General features: G+C 50.8%; 1 protein-coding gene across 1 annotated transcript in view; it reads right to left on the bottom strand.

Moving 5' to 3' along the window:
- LOC122927158 (venom factor-like) overlaps positions 1 to 20,920 on the bottom strand; it is a 495,227-nt gene that overhangs the window by 244,203 nt on the left and 230,104 nt on the right. Inside the window, exon 19 of the mRNA XM_044278755.1 lies at positions 5,904 to 6,043. Within this exon, the coding sequence (XP_044134690.1) occupies positions 5,904 to 6,043 (140 nt within the window). The remainder of the gene's footprint in view (positions 1 to 5,903; positions 6,044 to 20,920) is intronic.

Raw genomic sequence — 20,920 nt, 5'->3', positions numbered from 1 at the left:
CTCCTGCCCCCACCCCCCTCCAGCAGTAATGGCAGTGGAGTGTGAGCTCAGAGAGTCCCCCTGGTTAGACCTTTGTTAGGATGGGTTATGGCACATGAAGGCAGCAACCAACCGACTACAAATGATGTCTTGATAGTAGTTGAGTTTTTCATCCCTCTCAGAAGGTGTAAAAAAGTCCCCCATTTTGGACTGGTAGCAAGGGTCTTACATTGTGGAGAGCCAGTAGTCATCCCTCTGCTGAATTGTGATAATGCAGCTGTCACTATGCAAGTAACTCAGCATGCATCTTGCCTCCATCTCCACTGCATACTTCCATGGTCTTTTGAGGTCGTCTGTGTCGTCTTTATCACCAGCCTATAGCTCCTCCTGTTCCTCCTTCTCCTCCTGCTTCTCTCCTGTCGCTTGCGCAGATAAACCACCTAGTTATGTATAGAATTCCTGGGCATTTGTGTCCTCCTCCTCGTCCTAATCCTCCTTCTGTGCCAGTTAAGCCTCCAAAGGGCTCAGGTGACCATGAGATGTAGGTGCCGAGCCTTCTGTCCCCTCGCCAGTCAGATTTATCAGCATTCCCTCCAGAACATAAAAGAGTTGGAATTACATAATTCATCATGTAGTCCTGGCGACTGACAAATAAAGAGGCCTCCTCAAAGGGCCTGCAAAAACGGCAGGGGTCACGCATGAGGTGCCACTTCAAAGTTACACCGAGGAGTAGTCGTCTGTCTGAATCATCAAGAAATCGGTTACAGGCTTCCTCTGCTCATACAATCGGTCCAACATGTGAAGCGTGGAGTTCTAAAGTGTGGACATGTTGCATATGAGGCGATGTTGGAGAACACCATTCTGCCTTTTCAGCTCAAGGAGGCCACGTTCTGCACGGTAAGTGACTGAAGTGCGTGAACAGTTTCCTTGTCAACTGTAAGACATCTTGCAGTTGTGAGGAAGACTTCAGGAACCAGGTGATAATAAGATTGAAGACGAGCGCCATACAGGCCAGCCCTCCATGATGCAGCATAGACAGAATGTTCTTCCCGTTATCGGTGACCATGGTTCCTATCTCCAGTTAGCAAGGAGACAGTCAGGATTCGATTTCTTGGTTGATGATGCAGAGCATTTCCTCTCCGGTGTAACTGTTCGCCCAGACTGACCAGGTGCAGAAGTATGTGACAACGCCATACTTCTCATAGATCGTATGCTGGAGGACCACTATGAACAGTGCCTACAGTGGAGGCTGAAGACAACATGGAGGATGAAGAGGCAGAGGAGCACATTGGCGCAGAAATCCCACAATTACAATGCGGAGGCGGCATTGCCATCACCTGGCCAAATTGGTGGTGTGCCTGGACAGGAACCACATTTACCCAGTGGGTTGGAAAGGAAATATATGGTCCTTGACCGTAATTATAGCTCCACATGTCAGTGCTGGCATTAACTGTACCAGATGCTGACAGGCTCAAGGACTGTCTCACCTTCTGCTCAACATACATAGGGCTGGTACACCTTTTGTAGAGAAGTAATGATGGCTTGGGACTCTCCACATTGGGTGGGCACAAGCCATCAGTTCTCTGAAATGTTCAGAGTCCACTATATGGAAATGGAGGGACTGTAGTACCAGAACTTCGCCAGGTGCACGTTCAGCTTCTGCCCAGTTGGATGAGTGCATGCATACGGTTGTCTCTTTGCTATCGCCTGGTGATTGATTGCTGGCAAAAGACGACAAGGATTAGGAGGAGCATGAGGAGCAATACAGCAAGAGAAGGAATGACAGCTTCCTTCTGCTGAGGTTGCAGACCCCTGACTTCTGGAGAAGGGGTGTGGTCTGCTGGGTGATGCGGTGGTTGCTGCTTCAGGATATACCACTTTATTAGTGTCATGGTTTTCCTGGGCCACTTTATGTGATGATCCATATGTTCATGCAGGGCCGTGGTGCCGACATCAATACCAAGCATTACCTTCTACACACATATCCTGCATACTACCACGATGACATCTTCCAGTGACTTGATAAAAAATTCCTGCACTGCTGAGTATGGCATCTTACCCCCACCACTCCATGTTGACTGCCTGCCGTTGCCTTTATGAACCCGCGCACCGCTAGTTGTTTCCTGACAGGTGGGCTCCTGAGCAAATGGTATACTGTCTAGTCATTACTTATGTCACTCTCACCAGTCTCATGGCCACGTCCCTGACCACTCACAACACCTGCTCCCACCTGACTGTCATCATCGCTAGTTGCACACCTAAGGGAGGATGCAGCGGACCTCTCCTCTAAGTCTGTGATGGCCTGTAGCTGCTGACTGTCCTCACTAAGCTCGTCCTCGCTAAAAAGCAGAGCAGAGCTGGCAGCTTGCATTACTTCCTAATCAGAAGGATCAGCAAAACAAAGCAACAGTTGCAAGACAAGTGAGGGCACAGAGGTCATTCCTGGGCCATGCCAACTAAATGTAGTGTCAGAGGAACCCACTGATTGCTGGCTGTGTGCATTTGTTGTCACCTGAGATGATGCTGAAGAGCGAGTCAAGCGTTCCAGTACAGATGGATTGTTGGTCAAAACACATCCACTAGATGACAGTGGGAGCTCTAGCCAGATGGAGCGGCTGCTGCTACTTGTGCCGCTACAGAAACATTTTTGCCACTGCCTGTTCCTTTTGAGAGCCCAGGCAACTGTCTGATGGCCATAGTGTACAGTAACTGAATCCGTAATGTAACAGATTAAGTATGAATGGCGCAGCAGATAAACTAGAAGAACACGCCTATATATTAGACCGCCTATTGACAATGAGTGTGAAGCACAGTAAGTCTATATATAAAAGAACAAATTAAATGAGAAAAAGAAAAGTCCTCCAGCATGGTCGCACGCTGTTAAAATCCAAGTTTTCTTTGGTATACATTAAAAGTACAGGAACATGACTGAGCCATAACAGGTTGACACGTTTCGAAATCAAGTCTTAGTCATAACCATAACATTAAGGTTATGACTAATACTTGATGTTGAAATGCGTCAACCTGTTATGTCTCATGTTCCTGTACTTTTAATGTATACCGAATAAAACTTGGATTTTAACAGCGGACGACTGTGCTGGAGGATTTTTCTTTTTCTCATTGCAAGTTTCCTGGTCCGGGAGCTCCATGCACATCTCTTGCTAGCACTGGGTGAGCTGATAAAATTTTTTGAGAACAGATTAAATAGAAATGTTGCAGCAGATGAACTAGGTAAACACGCCTATATATTAGACCGCCTGTGGAGACTAAGTTTCATGCACAGTAAGTCTATGTATAACAGAACAGATTAATTATTAATGACGCAGTAGGTGAACTAGGAAAATACGCCTATATATTACAGTGAGTCTGCACTCTCCCTGCAGTTTCCCTATGCTCTCCCTATGCTCTCCCTATGCTCTCCCTACAGTGTGTACAAACTCTCACTACAATTTACCTAAACTTTCCCTGCATTGGCCCTGCACTGGCCCTATCCAATTATCTACAATTAAAAGCTCTGATAAAAGGGTTGTCTCGACTGCTGATTTCAGTGGTACATTGTTCCCGAAACACTCTCTAAGATGAAGTGGGGTTGGTGCCTCTTCCTGAGAGTGATAGCACAGGCAAGCGGCTGTGCGTGTGTGCTCCCAAAGCTGCTAATGTATAAGGCCCCTTTCAGACGGGCGAGATTTCCGCGCGGGTGCAATGCGTAAGGTGACCGCATTGCACCCGCACTGAATCCGGACCCATTTATTTATATGGCGCTGTGCACATGAGCGGTGATTTTCACGTATGACTTGTGCGTTGTGTGAAAATCGCAGCATGCTCCTCTTTGTGCGTTTTTCACGAAACGCAGACCCCATAGAAATGAATGGGGCTGCGTGAAAATCGCAAGCATCCGCAAGCAAGTGCGGATGCGGTGCGATTTTCACGCACGGTTGCTAGGAGACGATCGGGATGGGGACCCAATCATTATTATTTTCCCATATAACATGGTTATAAGGGAAAATAATAGCATTCTGAATACAGAATGCTAAGTAAAATAGGGCTGGAGGGGTTAAACAACAATAAAAAATTATTTAACTCACCTTAATCCACTTGTTCACGCACCATGGACCATGTGATGAGCGCAGTGACGTCACCACAGGTCCTTTTCCTCACAGATGAAGACAGAAGAGATGCCGGGCTGTGCGAACAAGTGGATTAAGGTGAGTAAATTTTAATAGTAATTTTTTTTAACCCCTCCAGCCCTATTTTACTTAGCATTCTGTATTCAGAATGCTATTATTTCCCCTTATAACCATGTTATAAGGGAAAATAATACAATCTACACAACCTTGAACCCAAACCTGAACTTCTGTGAAGAAGTTCGGGTCTGGGTACCACAGTCAGTTTTTATCACGCGCGTGCAAAACACATTGCACCCGTGCGATAAAACTGAACAACGGAATGCAATTGCGTACCTACTCGGGCGGGTTTGCCGCAATGCACCCGGGACGCATCCGGACCCAAAACGTGACGCCCGTCTGAAAGAGGCCTATAAGAATCCCTATCAGCTTCGGCTGAATGAACGCTGTGCAGATCGTGACAACCAATGATAAATGGTTGCCCCGTTCTGTTTGCTAGTTCTCCATCTTTCCATGGATGTATAGAACATCTCAAAGGCTGTGGCACATGCCCTGGAGCTGTTCTATACAAGCAGCCATATTTGAAATGAGGTGGCCGAGGACGTGAGCAACTGCTATAGAAGAGCGGTGGTCGGGGACCTGAGCTAATGCGCACACGCGCTAAAGGCGTTGTCTCACCTCATCAAGCTGAACTTATTATGCGTATAAAGTTAATATGAGTTTGGGCCCATTCACACGTCCGTTGTTTCTTTCCTGATCTGTTCAGTTTTTTGCGGAACAGATCTGGACCAGTTCTGTACCCATTCATTTTCAATGGGTCCTGAAAAAAATCGGACAGCTCAATGTCAGATTTTTTTTTCAAGACCCATTGAAAATGAATGGGTACAGAACTGGTCCAGATCTGTTCCGCAAAAAAACGGAACAGATCAGGAAAGAAACAACGGACGTGTGAATGTACCCTTAACCACTGTCCATAGTGCTTTCCACATCTGTACCTATGCTCAGCTCACAGTGACATGGCGGAGACCAGGTTGGATGAGGCTTTTATAGGGCTGTGACATCACAGGGGATGGCTATTTCCTTATTGGCTTGATGCACAGCATTATGGGTCATGTCATGTTCCTGGGCTTCTTACTTTCACTTTGTACCACATTTAGCTGCCATTTTAGGGAAAAAAAATTGTTACCACGAAGCGCAAAGAAAATTCGGATTCATGGCAAATTAAATTTTTTAGTTTCTCTTTGATTCACTCAATGCTAAAGATGACCAGTCATGAAAGATGAATGACTGAGAAGTAAGCGCTCTCAGTAGAGATGAGCAAATTTTTCAAAACTTTAATTTGGCTGCTTTGCCGAATTTCACAAAGAAGTTCGCTTTGTGACCAATTACTTTGTCACGAAACGCATTTCTTTGTGTGAAGCGGAAGCAATGACAGGGATTGCACCTCCCCTCATCATTGAACCCCTCAGATGCTGGGTTCAGCGATGATTGCTGAATCTGAGATCACCCTTGAGGGCTGTTAGGGGTTAATCTGTTAAAAAAAAAAAGACATCTTGCTGGAAAATCCAGCCATCATACGTCACTGCGCACAAGATTTTGACCGGGATCTTCAATCAAGATGGCCGTGGAGGACTCTTCGCACATAATTGTATGAGGTAAGTATAATTTTTTTCTGTTTTACTGCCATTTTAGGGAAAATTGATTTGTTACCACTTTGTGGATTTCGATTCACTCAACACTAGTTTGCAGGTTGATTGACTCGTCTTTCCCATTTTTATGACTGTAATGTGGTTGACTTGCCTTCTGCTTTATGTTTTGATAGTTGTAGAGAATGGCCCGTATCTCTACTTGTTCATTTCTCACCACAGAATATGGAAGCTTCAGATCAATGAAGAAGTCCTTCCTCACCTCAATATTGTGAGGTTTAGACACACAGATACCTGCCAAGAAAATGTTAGAGAGAATGTAAAATTCCATATGATTGATTACAAATATAATCAAGTAAAATTTACATATTATTACTCTAAATCTTGTCATGATCCTGATTACATCCTTTATTAGGCCCCATTGCAGACAGGATGTGAACCCATTGATTTCAATCGGTTCGCAAAAAATGCGGACAGCACACTGTGTACTGTTCGCATCTGTATGTCTGTTCCGTAGCCCTGCATAAAAGATAGAACATGTCTTATTTTTGTCGATATCGCGGACAAGGATAAGCATTGTTACAATGGATCCACAAAAACACGGATGCAACACAGACGTCACATGGACCCATATTTTTTGCGGATCCGTATTTTGCAATATACATATGGTTGTGTCAATTAGAGATAAGTGAATTTTTAAAAAATTTGATTCGCTTCGCTGCAGAGAGCCCTTAGGCCTCTTTCAGACGGGCGTTGCGGGAAAATGTGCGGGTGCGTTACGGGAACACCCGCGATTTTTCCCCTGCGAGTACAAAACATTGTAATGCATTTTGCACTCGCGTGAGAAAAATCACGCATGTTTGGTACCCAAACTTCTTCACAGAAGTTCGGGCTTGGGATCGGTGTTCTGTAGATTGTATTATTTTCCCTTATAACATGGTTATAAGGGAAAATAATAGCATTCTGAAGACAGAATGCATAGTACAATAGCGCTGGAGGGGTTAAAAATAAATAAATAAAAATTTTACTCACCTTAATCCACTTGATCGCGTAGCCCGGCATCTCTACTGTCTCTGCTGAACGGGACCTGTGGTGAGCATTCATTACAGGAACAGGACCTGGGGTGACGTCACTCCGGTCATCACAGGATCCATCACATGATCTTTTACCATGGTGATGGATCATGTGATGGATCATGTGATGACCGGAGTGACATCACCACAGGTCCTGTTCCTGTAATGAATGCTCACCACAGGTCCTGTTCAGCAAAGGAGACAGAAGGAGATGCCGGGCTCCGCGATCAAGTGGATTAAGGTGAGTTAAATTTTGTTTAAAAAAAAAATTAACCCCTCCAGCGCTATTTTACTTAGCATTCTGTATTCAGAATGCTATTATTTTCCCTTATAACCATGTTATAAGGGAAAATAATAATGATCGGGTATCCATCCCGATCATCTCCTAGCAACCGCGCGTGAAAATCGCACCGCATCCGCACTTGCTTGCGGATGCTTGCGATTTTCACGCAACCCCATTCATTTCTATGGGGCCTGCGTTACGTGAAAAACGCATGAATATAGAGCATGCTGCGATTTTCACGCAACGCACAAGTGATGCGTGAAAATCACCGCTCATGTGCACAGCCCCATAGAAATGAATGGGTCGGTATTCAGTGCGGGTGCAATGCGTTCAACTCACGCATCGCATCTGCGCGGAATACTCGCCCGTGTGAAAGGGGCCTTATAGTGGTGTAGAACACTGTGCCTTGCAGTAACACGCATAGGGAGTCTGCTGTGGTAGTGAAATAATACTGTAAGTCCGTATGACATGCAGATGACAGGCGTCGCTCTTAGGCTGCGTTCACACGGGCGAGATTTCCGCGCGGGTGCAATGCGGTAGGTGAACGTATTGCACCCGCACTGAATCCCGACCCATTCATTTCAATGGGGCTGTTCAGATGAGCAGTGATTTTCACGCATCACTTGTGCATTGCGTGAAAATCGCAGCATGCTCTATATTGGATTGTTAGGTGATTTATGCCCTTTATGGATTAAAATCCAACTCTGCGTCAACTATGTAGTTTTCCATGGGAGTTTTGCCATGGATCCCCCTCCGGCATGCCACAGTCCAGGTGTTAGTCCCCTTGAAACAACTTTTTCATCACTACTGTGGCTAGAAAGAGTCCCTGTGGGTTTTAAAATTCGCCTGCCTATTGAAGTCTATGGCGGTTCGCCCGGTTCGCCCGTTCGCGAACGGAAATTTTTTGCGACATCACCACTGACTAGCTGGTGAGGTAATTATCTTCTCTTTGTCTTAGGATCTTTACTTACAGGACTGCTCGCAGGGTATGGTGGTGGCTTCCTGGAGATCTGATAGTTCTGTGAAAGGCTGCTTTCTTTGTCCACAGCTGAGGTAAGGGACTCAGGCTGGGAAGGTTGATCTTGGGCCTCAGCCGAGGCTTGAATCCTTGGTTGGGATCCCTGCTTCTGGGAGCTCCTATTAACACAGCCTACCCCAGCAGGGGGGCTGGTTACACTGCCTAGAACTTTCCTTCCTCCCTCTGAAGTAGGAAGTGGGAACATTCCACTCCTCCTCAGATAGGGGGGAGCTAGCCTGGAATGAACTATTCCAGTCTAGGAATACTTAACTAGCTATGATCCTGTTACATACTGCTGCCACCTGCTGGTGTACATGGAAATTACAGCAAATATATAAAACAGGCCTAGAAAATGCACACTTATACCAGATGACAATATACATACACTTAACATTATAAAGCAGGGGAACAGAAGTTTAGTGACATACTTCAGGATGTTACATAAGCACCACCCTCTCTTCCACCAAGTCCAGTCTCTGTAGCCAAGAGTCTGGTCAGCCAACTCCTCACTCAGATCATCCTTCCTCCCACCATGGAGAGGCCTGTCAAATGAGTGATCCCACACTCGGATATTCCCCGGAGCTCTTTTCAGCTCCACTATTAGATTTGGCCCTCGCGGCCAGCATGCTTGAAGAGGGACCTGAGATATTGTGCCCTGATTCCCAACGGTGGTGAACGTCAATAATTAGTTCACGAGGTGGATGACGATGAGACACAGTTGTCAATCACTGAGTTTGTGGTTAGGTCAAGACAGGAGGACGATCAAAGTAAGGAAGAGGAGGTGTTGGACGATGAGGTCATTGACCCAACATGGGAAGGTGAAAAGCCGAGTGAGGACAGCAGTACAGAGGGGGAGAAATCCGCAGCACCGCAACAGGCTGGAAGAGGCAGTGGGGTTGCAAAAGGGAGAAGTCGGCCCACACCAAACAGGCCCGCAACCGTTACACCGATCACCCCCTGTCATGGTCTTACCTTCGTTTGACATGTGCTGGTGGCCATCTTGGTTTCTGGGTTTCTTGTAGCCTCCCACCCTGCGGCTTCTCCTTCCCACTGGGAGGAGCTGGATGCCTAGCTCATATATATAGAAGGTCTGTGGCTTCAGTTCCTTGCTTGGTCCTCCTGTGTTCACATGCTTCTAAGACTGCTGCTGCTTCTGGTTCCTGATCCTGGCCTCGTCTGACTACCCCGTTGGTTCCTGATCCTGGCTTCGTCTGACTACCCCGTTGGTTCCTGAATCCTGGCTTCGTCTGACTACCCCGTTGGTTCCTGATCCTGGCTTCGTCTGACCACCCTCCTGGTTCCTGACCTCTGTCTACGCAAGACCCTGCTTCGGTTTAGCCATCCGTTTGGACTTTTGCTACGGCTTGATTTCCAATAAAGCCTTCTTATTTCCACTCATCTCTGTTGTACGTCTGGTTCATGGTTCCATGACATTAGGACCAAGCCATGAATTCTGACGGTACAGGGCCATCCTCGCTACCTACGCTGGTTGCCAGACTTGATCAGCAGGATCACCTGTTGGGTCGGTTCGCTGTGGCGTTGCAAACCCTGCTTGAACGCACGGCTCATTTAGCTTCCGTTGCCGATGGGTCGGTTGTCGCTCCTGGGCCCGCTCCTACTGCCGCCCCGGTTGTTGCGCCAGAGTCTACCCCGACACCTGTTGCTGCGCCTGCGGTGTCTCGGGGTATGACCGGTTCTGTCCCCCTTCCACAGCGCTTTGGGGGAGAGCCAACTCAGTGCCGAGGTTTCCTTAACCAGGTGGGCATTTATTTCGAGTTGCTGCCTTTCCTACTGAGAGATCAAAGGTGGGCTTCTTGATCTCGCTGCTCTCGGACAAGGCCTTGGCCTGGGCCAGCCCTTTATGGGAGAACAACAATCCGGTGGTTGCCGAGTTTTCCGGTTTTGTTGCTTCTCTTCGGAAGGTATTCGATGTGCCGGCTCGTGCTGCCTCTGCTGCAAAGCTCCTTATGTCCATCAGACAGGGTTCACGATCCGTAGCTGAATACGCCATTGAGTTTCGTACCCTGGCAGCAGAGGTGGGCTGGAATAATGAGGCTCTGGTCGCTGCTTTCTCTCATGGTCTCTCGGATGCCTTGAAGGATGAGGTTGCAGCTAAGGACCTACCAGTGGAGCTCGAGTCTCTTATTTCTTTCCTGATTTTGATTGACACCAGACTCAGGGAGAGACCTTCCTTTAAGGAGAGCCTGCGGAGGTCTCCTAACAGATTGGCGCCTACGTTTGCTGTCCCACCCGTGCCTCCCTCTCCTCCCACGCCTCCTGGGGATGACTTGTCTGGGGGTGAACCCATGCAGCGGGGGTTTGCTCGCCTGTCCGAGGGGGAGAGGGCACTCCGGAGACGCGAGGGCCGATGCATGTACTGTGGTCTCGGTGGGCATTTTCGGTTGGCATGTCCGAACCGTCCGGGAGAACGCTCGCACCTGAGGTCCTGTCGGGGGCAGATCTTGGGTGGAGTCTCCTCGTCCCCGGTTTCCCGTGTTGACAAACCACTGATCACGGTTGTCCTCTCCTGGGTCGGGGGCTCGGTGACGACCCAGGCGTTGGTGGACTCTGGTGCTGGTGGTTTGTTCATTGATAGAGTGTTCGTTGCCGCCAATTCCATTCCTCTGCAGCCTCGAGGTTCCCCACTGGCTCTTGAGGCGATAGACGGCAGACCCCTTCTGCCGCCACACGTGACTCATGAGACCCTTCCAGTGGGGATAGCCATTGGTGCCGTTCACAGAGAGTCGGTCTGTCTCCAGGTTATTTCGTCTCCACACTACTCGGTGGTCTTGGGGTACCCCTGGCTCCAGAAGCATAATCCGACTTTCGATTGGAGATCGGTCGAGATCCTCTCGTGGTCACCGCAGTGTGGGGTTAGTTGCATCCATGGGCCTGTCAAGTTGCTGTGTACTTCCTCGGACTCTCTGTTGCCTCCTGAATACGAAGAGTACCGGGATGTATTCGATAAGGTGCGCGCGGTTGCCCTACCTCCGCACCGCCCATACGATTGTGCCATAGAGTTACAAACCGGTGCCGTTCCTCCTCGTGGCAAAGTCTATCCACTGTCGGTAGCGGAGAATGAGGCCATGGAGGAGTACGTGAGGGAGGCGCTTTCACGCGGACACATTCGCAAATCCTCGTCCCCGGCAGGGGCTGGATTTTTCTTTGTGAAAAAGAAGGGCGGTGAGTTGAGGCCTTGCATCGATTACAGGGGTCTCAATCGCATCACGATCAAGAACGCTTACCCGATACCCTTGATTTCCGAGCTGTTCGATCGCCTCAAAGGGGCCACGGTCTTTACCAAACTCGACCTGAGGGCGGCATATAACCTGGTAAGGATCAAGGCGGGCGATGAGTGGAAGACCGCGTTTAACACCAGGACCGGTCATTATGAATCCTTGGTTATGCCCTTTGGGTTGTGCAATGCGCCCGCAGTCTTCCAGGAATTCATCAACAATGTTTTCCGTGACCTGTTGCAGCAGTGTGTGGTGGTCTATTTGGATGACATCTTGGTATATTCTGAATCCATGGAGGCCCACATTATGGATGTCAGACGAGTGTTGCAACGGTTACGAGAGAACAGGCTGTTCGGTAAGCTTGAGAAATGCGAATTTCACCGATCCCAGGTAACCTTCTTAGGTTACATCATTTCCGCTGAGGGGTTCTCCATGGATCCTGAGAAGGTTTCGGCTGTCTTACAGTGGCCCCAGCCCAGTGGTCTCCGTGCCCTGCAGCGCTTTTTGGGCTTCGCCAATTATTATCGGAAGTTCATCAGGGACTTTTCCATGCTAGCCAAGCCTCTCACGGATCTGACCAGGAAGGGCAGTAATTTCCAGGTCTGGCCGCTCTAGGCCATCCGAGCTTTTGAGGCTCTAAAGTCCGCCTTTGTGTCGGCTCCGATTCTGTCGCATCCCAACCCTGGGTTGCCCTTTGTCCTCGAGGTGGACGCATCTGAGACGGGAGTAGGCGCCCTTCTGTCTCAGCGTAGAACACCAGAGGGTCCTCTGCTTCCCTGTGGGTTTTACTCCCGGAAACTGTCTTCCGCGGAGTGCAACTATCAGATTGGTGACAGGGAGTTATTGGCCATCGTGCAGGCCCTTAAAGAATGGAGGCACTTGCTCGAAGGCTCAGTGGTTCCGGTTCTCATCCTGACGGACCACAAGAATCTGACCTACCTTTCTGAGGCCAAGAGATTGACACCACGTCAGGCCAGATGGGCTCTGTTCTTGTCACGTTTTAATTATGTGGTCTCCTACCTACCCGGTTCCAAGAACATCAGAGCGGATGCCTTATCACGGCAGTACTCCGAGCTGTCCGGGGAGGAGTCGATTCCGACTTCGGTCATACTTCCGAATCAGATCCTGGCCGCCATTCGCACCAGCCTGACCTCTCCCCTGGGTGAGCAGATTTTGGCGGCTCAGTCTGGTGCTCCCTCTGGGAGACCCAACGGCAGGTGTTTTGTGCCTGAGGAGTTGCGCACTCGGTTGTTGCGAACCTACCATAACTCCAAGGCCGCGGGGCATCCTGGAAAGAACCAGCTGTCCTGGGCTGTTTCACGTCTGTTCTGGTGGCCTTCTCTACGTTCCGACATCGCCGCATATGTAGCGGCATGCTCCGTTTGTGCCCAGAGTAAGTCCCCTCGGCACCTTCCGTTGGGCCTTTTGCAACCCATAGCCACCGGGGAGCGCCCATGGTCACACCTGGGGATAGATTTCATTGTGGACCTCCCTGCATCCCGAGGCCATACGGTCATTCTCATGATTGTGGACCGGTTTTCCAAAATGTGCCACTGTGTTCCTCTCAAGAAGTTACCCTCTGCACAAGAGTTGGCCACGATTTTCGCCAGGGAGGTCTTCCGGTTGCACGGTTTGCCCAAGGAGATTGTGTCGGATCGGGGGAGTCAGTTTGTGTCCAGGTTCTGGCGCGCCTTTTGCTCCCAGTTGGGGATTCATCTCTCTTTCTCCTCGGCCTACCACCCTCAGTCCAATGGGGCCGCAGAACGATCTAATCAGGCCTTGGAGCAATTCCTTCATTGCTATGTCTCCGATCACCAAGACAATTGGGTTGACCTCCTGCCTTGGGCTGAGTTTGCCAGGAACACGGCGGTGAACTCTTCCTCTGGGACGTCTCCCTTCATGGCCAATTATGGGTTCCAACCTGCCGTGTTACCGGAGGTATTCTCTCCCCAGGATACTCGGGCTGTGGAGGATCACCTTTCCGTCCTACGTGCTTCTTGGGTACAGATCCAGAGGTCCCTTGAGGTCTCTGCGCAGCGCCAGAGACTCCAGGCTGATCGCAGACGAGCGCCCGCTCCTTCCTACCAGGTCGGAGACCGTGTATGGTTGTCCACCCGCAACCTCAACCTTCGAGTGCCCACTCCCAAGCTGGCGCCTCGCTTTGTTGGTCCCTTCCGAGTGCTTCGCAGGGTAAACCCGGTAGCCTATGCCCTTGCGCTTCCTCCTGGCATGCGGATCTCCAACGTGTTTCATGTCTCCCTGTTGAAGCCGTTGGTGTGTAATCGTTTCACTTCCTCGGTTCCTCGGCCCCGTCCGGTCCAAGTGGGCAATCATGAGGAATATGAGGTGAGCAATATCCTGGACTCACGCCTGGTCCGCGGTCGGTTGCAGTTTTTGGTCCATTGGCGTGGTTATGGTCCAGAGGAGCGTTCCTGGGTTCCCTCCGCAGATGTCCATGCTCCTGCTTTGCTCCGAGCCTTCCACGCACGCTTCCCTCAGAAACCGTTCCTTACTCCGCGGAGGAGGGGCCCTTGAGGGGGAGGTACTGTCATGGTCTTACCTTCGTTTGACATGTGCTGGCGGCCATCTTGGTTTCTGGGTTTCTTGTAGCCTCCCACCCTGCGGCTTCTCCTTCCCACTGGGAGGAGCTGGATGCCTAGCTCATATATATAGAAGGTCTGTGGCTTCAGTTCCTTGCTTGGTCCTCCTGTGTTCACATGCTTCTAAGACTGCTGCTGCTTCTGGTTCCTGATCCTGGCCTCGTCTGACTACCCCGTTGGTTCCTGATTCTGGCTTCGTCTGACTACCCCGTTGGTTCCTGATCCTGGCTTCGTCTGACTACCCCATTGGTTCCTGATCCTGGCTTCGTCTGACCACCCTCCTGGTTCCTGACCTCTGTCTACGCAAGACCCTGCTTCGGTTTAGCCATCCGTTTGGACTTTTGCTACGGCTTGATTTCCAATAAAGCCTTCTTATTTCCACTCATCTCTGTTGTACGTCTGGTTCATGGTTCCATGACACCCCCATGCGTAAATCAATCTTAGCAAGGGGTAGGTGTACCGCAGTATGGCGCTTTTTTGAGGAGAGTGCAGAGGACAAAAGAGTGGTAGTTTGCAACCTGTGCGGTACCAAAATGAGCCGAGGCATGAACACTAGCAACCTCACCACCACCAGCATGATCCGTCACGTGGCACCCAAGTACCCTACGCCTGGGTCCATAATCTGGGTCTGCGGGTCACACCACTGTCTCCTCTTCCCCTGTGTTACGTGCTGTGCAATCCCCTGTCCAAGATGCAGGCCTGGATGCCTCTCGCCCTGCACCTGGACCTTCGAATGAACCAGCAGCAACAACATCCACTTCCCTGTCCCATGTCCCAGTGCAGCGTCCAAATGTCCATGCCACAGTCATTTGAATGCAAGCACAAATACCTACCCACACACAGGCCATAGCACTTAATTGCCAACTTTCAAAATTACTGGCCCTTGAAATGTTGCCATATAGGCTTGTGGACACTGAGGCCTTCCGCAGCCTGATGTCGGCCGCGGTCCCTCGGTACACAGTCCCCAGCCGCCACTATTTTTCATGGTGTGCCATGCCCGCCTTACACCAGCATGTGTCCCAGAACATCACCCATGCCCTGACCAATGCAGTTACTGGGAAGGTCCACATAACCACGGACACATGGACAAGGGCTGGTGGCCAGGGACGCTACATTTCCCTGACCGCACACTGGGTGAATGTGGTGGAGGCCGGGAGTGAGTCGTACCCTGGGATGGCACAGGTGCTACCCATGCTCAGGATTGCGGGGGCCCTACGTCCATCAGGGTCTCCGCAGCTATGTTACTGGCTCCAACCCCCACTTCTCCTCCTCTTCTGCCTCCTCCTCCTCCATTTCCACCTCCAGCAGCCATCAGTCACTAGCTGGAAGCAGTGTAGCACTGCTGTGGGTAAGCTGATCTGCTTAGGGGACAAACAGCACACCGCCGCAGAGCTGTGGCAGGGTATAAGAGACCAGACGGAGCTGTGGCTCTCGCCTTCAACCAGGCATGGTTGTGTCTGACAATGGCCGTAACTTGGTGGCGGCTTTGGAGCTCGGCAACCTGACACACATCCCATGCCTAGTCCACGTCCTAATCTTAGTGGTTCAGCGGTTTATCAAAACATACCCAAATTTGCCTTGCGGCTTCCAGCTCACCGACTGTTGTGCAACGTGAGCACGCGCTGGAACTCTACGTTCAATATGTTGGCCAGTCTTTGTAAGCAGCAGAGGGCAGTTGTGGAATACCATCTGCAACATGATCGTCGCCTTTCAAGTCAACTAGCTAGTACCCATGGAACTTTGATTCCATCTGTTCAACATGGATGGGTCGAAGAGGAGGAGGAGGAGGAAGAGGAGATGGAGAGTCATCATGATGTCGACATCTTGCCTGTTGGTACTCTGGCACACATGGCTGAATTCACGTTAGGCTGCCTTACCTGCAACCCTCGCATTATACGCATTTTAGATAACACGGATTATTGGGTGTTCACCCTTCTCGACCCCCGCTACAAATAAAACTTCTCATCTCTCATTCCTGTAGTGGAGAGGACGCGTAAAACGGTGCTTTGAAGTGGTGAGGAGTGTAGCCGCAAAGCTTATCACAAGCCGACTGGGAATCACGTGGACCCAACTAAGAGAGACACAGTGGGGAGACACACGAACAGTGGGGAATCCCACAGAAAACATTGTGGGCATGAGTAACCCAAAAATCCATCCGGCTTAATGTGAATATATTTTAAACAACATAGACACAGCGCAAATACATTGCAAACCCTGCCACTTATATCCAAATCAGCGCCGTAAGAGTGCCAGCCAGTGCAGTGATTAAATCCTACATGGATACGATTCACTGAATGTGCAAGATAGATCATATAAATGCGCGGAAATATGTAATATCAAGTACCAATACAATCAAACAATAGCTACAGTATATGGGACTAGCTGCAACTAAGCCGATGCTAATATTTACATATGGACAATAATATCTACTGAATGAACTACCATCCAAAAACACAGTTTCAACAAATCTGTTCTTCTGTTCGGCCATTTTTTATATATTTTTTTATTTTTATCATTTTTTATGCGTGAGCTCCGCATGATATATACCTTGGTCAATAATCAATGTACAATATTGTGATGATCTTTTAATATGACTTAAAGGATGGAAGGTACTCAGGCATATAAACCTACCATCTACCTTACTACCCCCTCCTATCCCCAATTAACACACCGAGACATCTTCTTGGGAAAAGAGCCTTTTCGGCCAATTTTATTCAACAACATTAATTATCACTTAACATAAATACGTAATAACACGCATAACATATCAATTACCATAACAATTACCATAACATCTGAACCATTGAATAGGATCCTAGAAGGCAACAGGTAAGCTGTGTTTTTCACCATTCACCTCCACTTGTCATATCGCCTTACCCTCGGCCTCGGTCACCGACCCGAGAGCACCGAATACTCCAAACTGTAATTATTCTCCCCTGTAGGCCCATCTGCCCAACAGGAGCCCCATGCACAAGCTTACCGGACCTCCTGAGATGCACACTCCACCTTGGCATGCACCTCTTAAACTTATCATTGCCTTCCAGGACCCTCCATTACCACGCCACAACAAACCCTTCAACCCCCTGCCTCCAGCTCCCGGTGTCGCACCACAATTCCACCATGACGCCTCACAAAACGTCCGACCTCCCTATTAAGTTTAGCCCGGGCCTTGTTGAGACGCTCAACCGACCTCGCAAAACGCCAGACTCTCCGAGCCACCACCTCAGACCAAACCACCAACACACCCGGAAAATCCGACCACAAACGCAGGAGGTCCAGCTTCATATCACGAATTACCTCCCTAGTACTGCGCACACCCAGGTCATTCCCCCCAACGTGAAACACAACAATATCAGGTGACCTATCCAACAAGACCGAAGCATGAAATTCAGGAAGCACCCTACCCCACAAAAGGCCCCGTATTCCAATCCAGCGCACTTGCATGTCAGCCGGGTCAAACCCCAACTGCCGTCCGTTCCTCCGCACGTCCGCCCGCAAAGCTCCCCAGTACACGTAGGAGTGTCCGAAGATCTACGCCATACAAGCCGAACCTGGAAACATAGAAATATTAAAAACCTAACACACTAATCAGCGCAACAAAATACTGAACAACCACTGAACATCATCCCCGTCGGCACTCACAACATGTGGGTGCGAACATACAATTGATAACACCTAGACTCCCAGCGGCCAATACGTTTAATGGCCTCCTCCCCCAGGCCCCATCTGGCCGCCTCCGTAGCCGCCCCAATCCGAAAGGAATGGGACGCAAAGTCCTGAGCCGGGTAGCCCGCCGCAACCAAACACTTACGAAAAACCGCAACAAACTGATACCTCGACAACGCTGACCCATCTTCATGCATCAACAACGAACCCATCACCTCCGGCCTAACCACCAACAACTCTCACAACCCCCCACCTGATCCAGCAACTGCTCCCACTGAGACCACACCGAAGAATACGCCAACCACGTACTCCCACTCATGGACCGGCGAATCAACTCAGAGGAGACCCCAAGGCCACGTTCCAGAGCCACTGAGGACATGATAGACCCGTCTCGTCCGCATCCGGCACCAGCCCGCGAAAACGGTCCCACTGAAAGCGAGAAAGTGAATCAGCAATGTCGTTCTCAACCCCCGGAACATGCACAGCCACGAAACAAGCATTCAACCGCAAGCCCCCAAGCACTAAATGGCGAAGCAAGCGCACAACCGGGGGCGAATTAGCCGACTGGCTGTTAATCGCCTGAACCACCCCCATGTTGTCAAAGCAAAATCTCACTCTTTTATTCCGGAGCACGTCCCCCCACAACTCTACAGACAAAACGATCGGAAACAACTCAAACAAAACCAAATTCCTCAAAAAACCTGCCTCCACCCAAGCATCCGGCCAGGCACCTGCGCTCCACTGACCCGCACAAAAGGCCCCGTAACCACAAGACCCCGACGCATCCGTAAACAACTCCAAATCTGCACTGGACACAGGAGCCCCCATCCACACAGAACGCCCATTAAACTCCTCCAGAAAACGCTCCCACACCAGCAGGTCATCCCGGACCTCAGATGACAATCGCAAAAAATGGAAAGGCCTCTGCACCCCCGCCGTCGCCATGGCCAAGCGCCTACAGAAAACCCGACCCATTGGCAGAATTCTGCACGCAAAATTCAACTTACCCAGGACTGACTGCACACGCCGCAACTGCACCTTTCTAGCCCTACTCAAGAAAACAATATCCTCGCGCAAATCCGCCACCTTTTCCTCCGGCAACCGGCACTCCATGGCTACACTATCTATCACTATACCCAAAAACCTCACGGACGTCGCCCGGCCCTCCGTCTTCTCCGGCGCCAACGGGACACCGAGACGACCCGCTATGCTCTCCATCGTGTGCAGCAACACTGAACAAACTCGTGACCCAGTAGACCCCAAAAACAAAAAATGGTCAAGATAATGCAAAACAGAAGTCCACCCCGCCTCCTGCTTCACCACCCACTCCAAGAAGGAAGCAAACTTCTCAAACAAAGAACAGGAGATTGCACAACCCATCGGTAGACAACAATCAACATAAAAACTGCCCTCCCACTTAAATCCCAACAAATGAAAACTGTCCGGATGAATGGGCAACAAACGAAAAGCGGCCTCAATATCCGTCTTCGCCAACAAAGCCCCCTTCCTAAAACGACGCACCCACCGAACTGCCTCATCAAATGAAGTATACGAAACCGAACAAAGCTCCCCAGCAATACCATCATTAACAGAACCACCCTCAGGAAAAGACAGGTGGTGTATGAGCCTAAACCTGCCCGCCTCCTTCTTCGGGACCAAACCCAAAGGCGACACCCACAAACCCGGCAACGGGGATTCCGCAAATGGGCCAGCGACCCTACCAGCCGCGACCTCCTTACCAATCTTCTCCGCCACCACAGCAGGCTGAAGCAAAGCCGACGCCAAGTTACGAGGAGCCACCCCCGGACTAACCGAACAACACGGGATCCGAAAACCATCCCTGAAACCAACGAACAACAAAGCAGCAGCAGCCCTATCTGGGTACCTCTCTAACCACGGCAGCATCTCTTCCACCTTCACCGGGGTCACCCCTCTTCTGCCCCCCATCAACACCTTTTCCTCGCCCCCGCTTGAAACAGCGCGACAGACTGTGCGCCCCGCCGCAGCCGGAACACTCATGCTTGAACCGACAGTCCACGAGGTATCTGCAATAACCCTTGTTGAACTGCCAGCAGCAACCCTTCTTATGCCCGATACCAGGCTCGGACGCCGGGGGACCCCTGGCCGCCCCCCGAAAGGACTGCTGACCCACCTTCGGAGCCGCCATAAGCCGCATCCAAAGGCCGATATCCTTGTGATCCCAGCGAATACTCGCCCGGACCGCCTTACGCTGACGAAATTGCTCGTCGTACCTCAACCATGCCACACCCCCATACGTCCGAAAGGCCTCACCAATGGCATCCATGTAACAGAAAAGAGCGGAACAGTGTTCCGGCGCCTTTTCCCCACCACACTCGCCAAGATGGCGAAAGCCTGCAGCCAATTTAAATACGTCCGCGGTATCAACTGATACCGACGCTTCTCCTCCTCATCCTTTTTGGACTCATCAGGCCTAACCCTATCCAAACCAAACTTCTCCAGCTGGAGCAAAGAGAAAATCTCCACATACTCGCCCCTCCAGATTCTCTCCTTAACCTCCACCTTCAAATGAGCCCCCAGCGGCCCCTCAAAACAGACGTACACCTCGCCCTTAGCCGCGTCCGCCAACCGCACCTCATCCCCGACTTTTCCTTTCTCACCACCACCGACCGACACCTCCCCAGTCACTGGAACCGCCAAATCTACCCCAACACCACTCGCGCCAGCCCCTCCAGACTGACAACCCACACCACCTGCCGCCACCGGAGCCCACACCGCCGCAGGGGACTCCCGCGCACACGACCCCAACCTAGACAATAGGGACACCATCCCCTCCAGCAATTCCCGCGCCAGCCCCTGGCCCTGCAAACCCCCCCCCCCCTCAGTTGCTCAACAGGAGCTCGCTGCTGACCCGAAGGCCCCTCACCTGACCGGCCCTGAGGTATCCGCCCAGCAGCTGCAGTCCGCCCTGCCGCTCCCGCCACCGATGGTCCGCTCAGCTGCGCCGCTGCCGGACCGGCTCCCTCCTCGTCCATCCGGCCGTCGTCAGCTCCCCAATCGTCCTGGCTCAACTCGCCGTCCTCCACGTCCGCCAGCCTTCCAGGCCCACCAGCAGGCGGCCGCTGCCACTCATCGCCCCCAGCAACCGACGGAAAACGCCTCTGTCCAGGCTCACCGGCAGGGGAACCGGCAGCCGCATCCGAAACAGCACCATCACTGCCGTCGTCCTGTGCTGCAGCACCTCCCAATCCAGCTCCCACATCAATCACAGGCTCCTGAACAGACCCAGCTGCAGTACCTACAACAGCCACCGGTG

This window comes from Bufo gargarizans, chromosome 2, assembly GCF_014858855.1.
Source record: "Bufo gargarizans isolate SCDJY-AF-19 chromosome 2, ASM1485885v1, whole genome shotgun sequence".
Taxonomy (NCBI): domain Eukaryota; kingdom Metazoa; phylum Chordata; class Amphibia; order Anura; family Bufonidae; genus Bufo; species Bufo gargarizans.
The sequence above is the reverse complement of the archived record's forward strand: the minus strand, read 5'-3'. Positions and strand labels throughout refer to the sequence as shown.